The sequence below is a fragment of the Acomys russatus genome, chromosome 27 (genome assembly GCF_903995435.1).
Source record: "Acomys russatus chromosome 27, mAcoRus1.1, whole genome shotgun sequence".
Classification (NCBI taxonomy): domain Eukaryota; kingdom Metazoa; phylum Chordata; class Mammalia; order Rodentia; family Muridae; genus Acomys; species Acomys russatus.
Window position 1 is genome coordinate 58,229,736 of NC_067163.1, and position 9,864 is coordinate 58,239,599.

The 9,864-nt window shown below is 49.6% G+C and overlaps 1 protein-coding gene across 1 annotated transcript; it reads right to left on the reverse strand.

Annotated features, from left to right (window-relative positions):
• Positions 1 to 8,937: 8,937 nt before the first annotated feature.
• LOC127210016 (olfactory receptor 1361-like) lies at positions 8,938 to 9,864 on the reverse strand. Its single transcript, XM_051169690.1, has one exon. It carries the CDS (start codon positions 9,862 to 9,864, stop codon positions 8,938 to 8,940), a length of 927 nt encoding a protein of 308 aa, XP_051025647.1.

The following is a 9,864-nucleotide window of genomic DNA, read 5'->3' on the forward strand; positions in this document are numbered from 1 at the left end:
ACCTCCCCATCCCTCCCCATGAGGTTGAACCAACCACCTATAGCTGAGTCATCTGAGGTCAGTTGGCTCAGTCCCTACTGTCCCTGGGGCCTGCCCACCGCAGGGGCCGGGGTTAACTCCAGGAGGATCCATGCCGCAGAACTCGTTTTCCTGGGTACGGCCTTGTAGGGCAGGCCTTGGTGTCTGGACCTGTCCCTTGCTTGGGAGCTCTGGGTAGAACCCAATGCAGGGGACTGGGAACTGCATGGGAGTCCAGCCGCATGGCCCTGTCCCCAGCCACGTCCTCTCTCCCCCCTGCCCTGTAGCCTTAGGGATGAATATGTCACCTTTCTGTGTCTGTGCCCCAGGGACACTTGGGAAGTCCTGGCTAAGGGTGGAGGGACATCTGAAGTTCCTGGCCCCAAGGGAGGTCTGGTAGGACTGGCTGGTGTGTGTGCAGCGGAGGACTGGCCAGCTAGAGGATGTCATTATAGCTCAGAATGAGTGCAGTCCCCTTCACTCCACTTGAGGGTAGACATCTTGGATGTGGGACTTAGAGTCATTCGTGGAATGGAGTTATGACCCAGCTACTGTCTACTGTGCTGAGCTCGCTCTCTCTCCTGTTAGTATGCTTATGTGCGTGTGCGTGTGTGCGTGTGTAGTGTCACCTTGTGGTATTTTGTTCTCTCCTCCCATCATGTGTGTCTGGGAAACTCAAGTCAGGTCACTAGACTTAGTGGCAAGCTCCTTTACACGGAACCATCTCTCCAGCCCATTGTGAAGGTTTGAGTGACATGGTAGACACTGTGACTCAGTCCTGTTGGGTGAGGCCAATTGTTTCAACAGTGCAAACAAGCCTCTCAGTTTGGGTGTTGCAGAAGCAGATCCTGAGACAGGATCTCAGGGGTGAATAGTTTATCTGGGAGGTGACCCAAAGACACAGACCTGCAGACCCCAACCTTCAAATAAACTGGTTATCACCTGGTTCAACAGGGTTGCAGTCCCACAGTCAGCCTATCGGGGGCGCGAGAGAACACAGGCCTTACCCACCAATCAGTGCTTCTGTGACCAGTGTTCTTTGTTTTCGTTTTTTGAGACCTTGTCTCACTATGTATGTTTAGCCCAGGCTGGACCAAATTCACAGAGATCCGTCTGCCTCTGGCCCAAGTGCTGGGATTAATAGCACCTGCCATTATGCCTGACTCTTTAGGGTGTTGTTGTTTTGTTTTTGTTTTTGGTTTTGGTTTTTGAGACAGGGTTTCTCTGTGTAGCCAAGGCTGTCCTGGACTTGCTTTGTAGACCAGGCTGGCCTTGAACTCACAGCAATCCTCCTGCCTCTGCCTTCCAGAGTGTGTGCCACCATACCCAGCTTGTTTTAGTTTTTTGAGACAGGATGTTGCTAATGTAGCCCAGGCTAGACTAGAGCATATGTTCCTCTTGCCTCAGTCTTGAGTGCTAGGAGGAGACGTGGGTGTGAGCTGAGGCCAGGGCCTTGGCTCTTTCCAGTCCATTGGTCCTCTGTGTCTCTACATGCCACAAACTCCTGGTGACTTTTGGGGTGGGGAAAAGACTCTTGTGGAGTTTGATCCCCATAGTCACCCACCTTGATCCACCCCCTCCATATGCATAAAAAGCAACCTAGCTTAGCGAGCCTTCCTCTGTGACACCCAGAGCTACGGACCCACTCTTCTCTGCTTTCCTACAGGGTGAAACAGGGGTCCAGCAGTGCACATGCACACTAAACCTGGTGGCCCACCCTCCTCACCTGCCCTGGCCTCTGGGCTTCTCTCTGCACCCAGGGCCACCACCTCATAGCGTTTGCAAAGATGAGGTTCTATCTAATTTCCACACCTGGCATGTTCCCCTGTCCGCAAAGTGCTCACCCAGGGTCATTCAATTGGCTTTTGTGAAGTCAAGATTCGAACCGGGGTGTCTGATTCTGAAACCTCGCTATTCCCATTTACTAAGAAGGATCCCAGGGACTGGTGAGACGGATCCATGGTAGAATGCGGGCTGAGCACCTGAACCAGAGATTCTGTCCCTGGTGTCAGCTCTGGTTTTCATGCCCAACACTGCGGAGAGGGAGGACTGACCTAGGTGCTGTGGGTGTGGCCTGATGGCCTTCACGCAATGCTGAGCAGTGCAGTGTGGTTTAGAGAGCTACTAAACAGGCAGAGCCACAGGCTCGGCAGCATGGTCGGGTAATTAATAATAATTACAGTTAACATTGATTGGCCCCTTTGTGCCTGCGGCTCTCTGCCAAATGTTTTCAATTGAATCTCACTTGGTTTTACAATTCTCTCAAGAGAAAGGCACTGTGTTTTACTTAAAAATATACTTATTTTTATTTTATGTTTGTAACTGTGTCCGTCTGTATGTGCGTTTGTGTACCACAAGCATGCAGCTTCCTTGGAGGCCAGAAGAAGGCGTCAGATCTCGAACTAAAATTACAGTTGTCAGGGTTGGAGAGATGGCTCAGAGGTTAAGAGCTCTCACTGCTCTTCCAGAGGTCCTGAGTTTGATTCCCAGCAACCACATGGTGGCTCACAGCCATCTATAATGGGCTCTGATGGCCTTTTCTGGCCTGCGGGTGTGCATGCAGGCGGAGCACTGTATATGAAACAATAATCTTTAAAAAAAATTACAGTTGTCTGTGAACCAGCCAGTATGGATGCAGAGAACTGAACCCAGGTTCTCTGCAGGAGCAGCCAATCCTCCCCACAGCTAGGAGCATATCCAAGTGTCAGAGCTGGCAGTTGAATGTGGTCTCTTGCCTCTGGAGTCCACACACTGAGCCACTGACCAATGCCACGGACAATCTCTTCTGGTCTCACAGGGGCCAGCTGGTGCCCTAGGAGGGCCATTGCTGCTCTCGGGGGTCAGTTCCACTCTTGACTCTAAAATGTCTGGCCCCAGGGGTGTGGCTGCCTGGGCTCCAGCGGCCTCCATGTTTGCCAATGGAGTATGGCTTTCCCCAGCAGAGCAGAGTGTTTGCCTATGGGGCATAGCCTCCCGTGGGGAGCAGAGTGTTTGCTTATGGGGTGCAGCCTCCCCTTGAGGACACAGAATCCCCCGAGGAGCAGAGTGTTTGCCTATGGAGTATGGCTTTCCCCAGCAGAGCAGGGTGCTTCCTATGGGGTGTAGCCTCCCCTGTGCAGCAGAGGGCGGGTTTGTTTGGTTTCTGTAGAGATACTTGGACTTGAGGGTGGGGCAGGAATATTTGCTTCCAATGTTTACATTGGAATTTATTCTTTAAAAGAAGAATAGCTTTTAGGGTTTGATTGCTTTTTTTTTTTTTTTTGAAGAATTTTAAATGAGAATAATTTTTTCATACAATATATTCTGACACTGTTTCCCCTCCCCCAGCTCCTCCCGGATCCTTTCCACCTTCCCAATCCACCCAAATCCATTCCTACTTTCCCTCTCCGGGCGGCGTTGGGCATGGGGCGCATCCCTTTAATCCCAGTGGGTGGATTGCTGTCAGTTCAAGGCCAGCCTAGTCTACAAACTGAGTTTAAGACAGCAGGGCTGTTACACAGAGAAACTCTTTCCTTGAAAAAACAAAACAAACAAACAAACAGCAACAACCAAACCAAATCAAAAACCAAATAGGCAAACAAAAACCAGAACAAAACAAAACAAAGAAAAAGCACAGGAAATACATCTACACACAGCCCCATGAAAACACAAAGTTGGAAACCATAATTTACAGGCAATAGACCAGGAAAAAAAAAAAAAAAGCCAAACAAAGCAATGTGAGGCAAAGAGTCTAAAAAACCACCATTCTGTTGGTTTTGTGTCGGCCATCTACTGCCGGGCAGCAAACCTGCCCTTGAGTGTGGTTTGTACAGCCCCTGACACTGATGGAGAAAACTACTTTCTTCTTTGCACCTAGCTCTCGACTGGAGATCATTTCTGGGTTAGGAACGTGACTCTATTCCCTGGAACTGCCCTTGGCTGAGGCCCACGCGGGCCCTGTGCGTGCCGCCACAGTCTCTATGAGCTCATATGTGCGTCAGTCAGTCCTGTTCTATCTAGAAGGCGTGTTTCCTTGGTGTCCTCCATTCCTTTTGGCTCTCATAATCTTTCTGCCTCCTCTTCCACAGGGTTCTTTGTGCCCCGAGGAGAGGCAGTTGATGACTGAGTGTCCCAAGGTCTCTCACTGTCTGCGCATTGTCAGCTGTGGGTCTCTTAGTTCCCACCTACTGCAGGAGGGAAATGATGGCCGAGCAAGACACTCATTTATGGCTTTAGTAGAATGTCGTTTGGAGGCATTTTATTGCTGTTTTTTTTTTTTTTTAGCATAACAACAATATTTGGTTTTTGCGTAGGCCCATGGGTTATTTAGTCTCAGATTCTTGGCCATCGGAACAGTGTCAGGAAAGGATTCTTTCTCATGAAATGGGCCTAAAATCTAATCAGGGAATGGTTGGTTGCTCCCATGACTACTGTGCCACTATTGCACCATTCATGCAGGCAGGTTACCACTGGAGATCTCAGGGTTTATAGCTAGGTTGGTGGTTACCTTTCTTCAATTTAACAGATGCTTTTAAATATTTATGTATTGGGCTGGAGAGATAGGTCACAGGTTAAGAGCACTGGCTGCTCTTCCAAAGGTCCTGAGTTCAATTCCCACAATCATATGGTGGCTCACAGCCATCTGTAAGGAGATCTGATGTTCTTTTCTGGTGGGCAGAAACACATGTAGGTAGAACATTGTATACATTGTACACATAATAAGTACATCTTTAAAAATATATATATACGTGTGTGTGTGTGTGTGTGTGTGTGTGTGTGTGTGTACACCTCTGGATCAGAAGACACATTGTAGGAGTCAAATCTTGTCTTCTACTATGTGGGTACTAGAGATTGAACTCTGGTTCTCAAGTTTGGCAAATAAGTACTTTTACCTGCTGAGCCATCTTGGTGCCTCCCCTTTTGAAAACTTTATACATGTATACAATATATCTTGATCCTATGCATCCCTTTCTACTCCCCTGACACGTCTCCACCATGTCTCCCTCTGACTCCATGCTCTGTCTCTCTCTGTCTGTCTCTGTCTGTCTGTCTGTGTCTGTCTCTCTCTGTCTCTGTGTGTGTAACCTAGAGTGCAGTTAATACCCTCTGCTGAAATGCTTCAGGTCGAGACCCCCATAGCTGCAATGTGCTGTTGAGTCAGTGGCTGCATCGTGTCCAGCAGATAGCATGTCACAGCACTTCTCCCATCCTTGGATGGCGATGGAGACGTCCCACTTCAGGCTGAATACTCGACAGTCACCTTAATCACAGACTTTTGACCAGCTGAGTCTGGGCATGAAAAGAAATCTCCCTGGGTGGCAGCGCTCATTTACAGCTGCCTGAGTGGACGGTGGCTCCTCCACGCACTCCGATGATTCTGTGCTGTGGAGAGGAAGAGGAGCAAAGGCTGTTGGTTTCTGCAGCTTCAGGGTTCCTGGCATCCCGGCATGTGTGGAAGTGGGGGAACTGTCATTTCCCGGTGGTTCCCTCGGGCCCTGGACTTCTCAGTGGCCTTGTGTGGTCCTACAGTCCTGTGTGGAGCAGCCCTTTCTTTTCAGTGCTAGGCCCTCCCGCAGGCCACTGGCCCCGCCTTCCTCTCTGGAGGATGAGCTGGCTCACTGTGTTCCCTCGCTCTGCTCTCATGCTCTCAGCACCGACTCCACTGTCACATATGTGCACATGTGTATGTTGACCCGCAGTCCAGGCTGTGTAGGAAGCCTGCCAGGCCCCGATAAATGAGACCAGGAAGAAGACACACTCTGGGGAAGCAGCTGGGACTCAGTTTCCTTTGAGTCTTCCTGGGTTGAGGTGCTCCAGTTCATAAGAACAGTTAGCCAGAAGCAGAACCACAGAAGCCACAAAACAAAGTTAGTACATTTAGAGATTTCCTCACAACTATAGACATTGATGGATTAGGTCTTTGTGGTACTGTCGGTGGGCTGAGTTTTATGGCCTGAGTGGAACTTCCATCTTGGAGTCAGTTGTGTCTGGAGGCCTGTTGTACATGGATGGAAGTCCATGCAGGTGTGGATATTCCAGGAGGCCAGAAGAGGATGTTGGCTCCCATGGAGCTGGAGTTCCAGGTGGCTGTGAGTCATCCAGGCGGGTGCTGGGAAGCATGCCTGGCTCCTCTGCTCTCACCCACTGAGCTGTTGCTCCATGCTATTCATCCAATTCTTGACCATCATCTGTTCTTTGTTGCTATAACAAAATACCTGAGACTGGGGAATTAGTAAAGAATGGAGGTTTACTCCAGTCAGGAAATTCAAGATCATGCTAGTCAGCTCTCTGTAACAAAACATCTTGGGAAATTACTTTATAAAGAAAAAACAGGGGCTGGAGAGATGGCTCAGTGGTTAAGAGCACCGCCTGTTCGTCCTAAAGGTCCTGAGTTCAATTTCCAGCAACCGCATGGTGGCTTACAATCATCTATAATGTGATCTGATGCCCTCTTCTGGTTTGCAGGTGTACATACAGACAGAACATTGTATAATAAATAAATAAATAAATATTAAAAAAAGAATAATATTAATTTTGATTCACATATTTTTTGGGGGCACAGTTGAACATTAGTGGTTATGTACCATCTTGACTCTTCTGTTCCATGTGGAGCCAAGAACATTCTATGTTGGAAATTGCTTGTCTGCCTGAAAATTGTGGGTTGAAAGAATGTGTGTGTGTGTGTGTGTGTGTGTGTGTGTGTGTGTGTGTGTGTATGTGTGTGTGTGATCATCATCATCAATGTGTGCTGAAGAAATGGTCATGTACGTCAACTTTTTCTTTAAATGTGTTAGTTACTTTTCTTTACTTTTTTTCCAAGGTACGGTTTCTCTGTATGGCCTTGACTGTCCTGGACTCACTTTGTAGACCAGGCTGGCCTTGAACTCACAGCGATCTGCCTGCCTCTGCCTCCCGAGTGCTGGGATTAAAGGTGTGTGCCACCTCACCTGGCAGTTACTTTTCTAATAACTGAGATAAGAGAGGAGGAAGCAGTTGTTTTGGCTCGCAGTTTGAGGGGTACAGTCTACACTCAGGGAAGGTGGGGAGGAGTGTCCTGGTCTGGGGTGGTGTGAGCTTGCAGCTGCTACTTATTACACGTATGCAGATTAGGAAGCAGAGAGCTTGGGTTAGAAGTGGGCGTAATTGTTAAGACCCACCCAAGTGGCTGCTTCTCCCAGCTAGGCTTCATATCCCAAAGACGCATAATCTCTCCAAACAGAGCCACGTTGGGCGCCACCTGTAGGCTCAATTTTCTAAACAGTTATACTTTATTATGAACTCACTAACAGAGCGTACCTCACTTACAGCCTGACTAACCCAAACAATAGGAAAATGAGATTAAAGAACACAATAATGAAACCTTAAGGAGATAAGTTCTAAGGAATGATTCTCCCGGTGTAGTCAGCAGGACCTCAGCAAACCTGCAATTCAACCAAGGTGGCTGCTGGAAGCCGGAACAGCAGGTGAGACCCAGAGCCTTAGCTGGAGCCCAAAGCCATGAAGCTTCCCTAGAGCTTCTCTCTAGGAGCGTCTCTTGAAGTGTTGATGAGCAGCCAAAACAATCCCGAGTCCTCTCTCCCGCCTCCTGTTTTGAGCTCATATCTATCTATCTATCTATCTATCTATCTATCTATCTATCTATCTCCCTTCAGAGTCTCTACTAAGATGTTTTCTTTTTTTTTTTTTTTACTAAGATGTTTTCAACTGGCAACATCCAAGCTCCCCCATCAAGTGTCTCAACTTCTAAGTGGAAAAACATCTTGCGTTCTCACAAATCTGTTCCCCATCCCACACTTGGGATCAACACAAGGACGTGTTCATCTCTCCTACACATGACTGCTCCCAGGTGTGGTTGAGGAGAAGTTTCAGCCAAAGACATCAGGAAGGACCCAGACTGAAGCAGGTCAGCAGACTGAAGGAGGCCACGAGAGGGGAGAGAGAGAGAGAGAGAGAGAGAGAGAGAGAGAGAGAGAGAGAGAGAGAGAGAGAGGACGGGAGACAAAGGAGACAAGAGGGCAAAGAGAACCTAGAGCAGCTGAGCTACACAGGAAGGAGAAGCGGGGAGAAGGGAGTCAAGCCCAGTCCCTGACTGGAGAGGGTTAAGGCAGGGGGTGGGGCAGGAAGTTCTGGGAGGAGCTACTGAGTGAGACCTTTCTCAGCTTTCTTTGGGACCTGACAGTTGTAGTCTGAGGCTAGTCTGGGCTAGATAGTGAGTTCCCTCTCCTCTGCCTCTCCAAGGTCTCACTCTGTAGCCCAAGCTGGCCTTAAGGTCCACAGTCTCCCACCCCAGGCCCCCAAGGCTGGGATAATGTGACAGATATGTGTCACCATGCTTAGCTTCCAACTATGCTACCATGTTGCTCCCACCCATCTGGGGCATCAGGAGCTAATAGGACGCTTATGTGATCACAGGAGCTAAGGATGCAGGCACTGAGACAGGGTGTTAGGATGCTATCTGAACATTAGCTTGAAACTGAGATGACTAGATCACAGGTAGGCAGATACAGCATGGACACACTGAATAGACTGGTATTCCCATCCTAGGCAGGAGGGAGTGGGACACCATACAACATCATCCTGTGGGTAGAATATCACGTGACTGGGAACTTGGATGCTAAAGAGATGGCTCCGTGGTTAGGAGCACTGGCTGCTCTTCCAGAGGATCTAAACGGTGGCTCACGCCACCTAGATGTAACTCCAGCCCTATGGATTTAATGCATGTATACACATGCACACACGCACTCACACTCACCACACTCAGACACACACAGAAACACAAACATGCGTGCACATACACACAGATTAATGGCAAGCACAAGCAACTGCTCTGTACACAGCTTGGGAAGAATGAAATAGTTGATGAATTAAAGCCTTGTGAATGTCTGGGAGTTCCGGAATAGGGGACATAACTTCTGCCTTTCTGTTCTCCCAAGCCTGTGGTTACCTAACAAAGACCGCTTTCCTTTGGACAAGGGTCCCCAGGGCACCCTTCATGTCCCTGTTCCTCAGGGTGTAGATGAAGGGGTTTAGCATGGGGGTGACTACAGTGTACATCACTGCAGCCACCGTGTCCTTCTGGGCTGTGTGGGAGGACGTGGGGCTGAAGTACACCCCGATGAGCGTCCCGTAGAACAGGGACACCACGGAGAGATGGGAGCCGCAGGTGGAGAGCGCCTTCCACTTCCCTCCTGCGGACGGGATCCTCAGCACCGCCGTGAAGATGCTCGTGTAAGAGATCAAGATACCTGCAAACGGCACGATGATGGGCAGCGCGCCCACGGTGTACACCATGGCGTCGTTGAGAGAAGTGTCTGAGCAGGCCAGCTTCAGTAGTGGGCTGAGGTCACAGAAGAAGTGGGCACAGAACGAGAGGCGAGTCAGCAGGACCGTGTGGGTCAGGGCATTTGCAAAGGCTGAGGCCCAGGATGTAGTGACCAGGAGGCCACAGAGCTGGGGTGTGATGGACGTAGTATAATGTAGCGGGTGGCAGATGGCCACATAACGGCCGTAGGCCATGGCGGTCAGCAGGAAGCTGTCGATGCCGGCGAACCAGATGAAAAAGAACACCTGTGCGAGACAACTAGAGTACGTGATGCCTTTGTGTTTCGATACGTGGTTGGCCAGCGTCTTGGGGATGGTGGTGGAGGTGAAGCAGATGTCTACAAAGGCCAGGTTGGCCAGGAAGAAGTACATGGGGGTGTGGAGGCGGGCATCAGTGGCAATGGCTAGGATGACGAGCAGGTTCCCTAGGGCTGTCAGGAGGTACATGCTCAGGAAGACGGAGAAGAGCAGCTGCTGCTGCCTAGGGTTCTGTGACAAGCCTAGCAGCAAGAACTCAGAGACCCCGCTGAGGTTGGCACCTTCCAT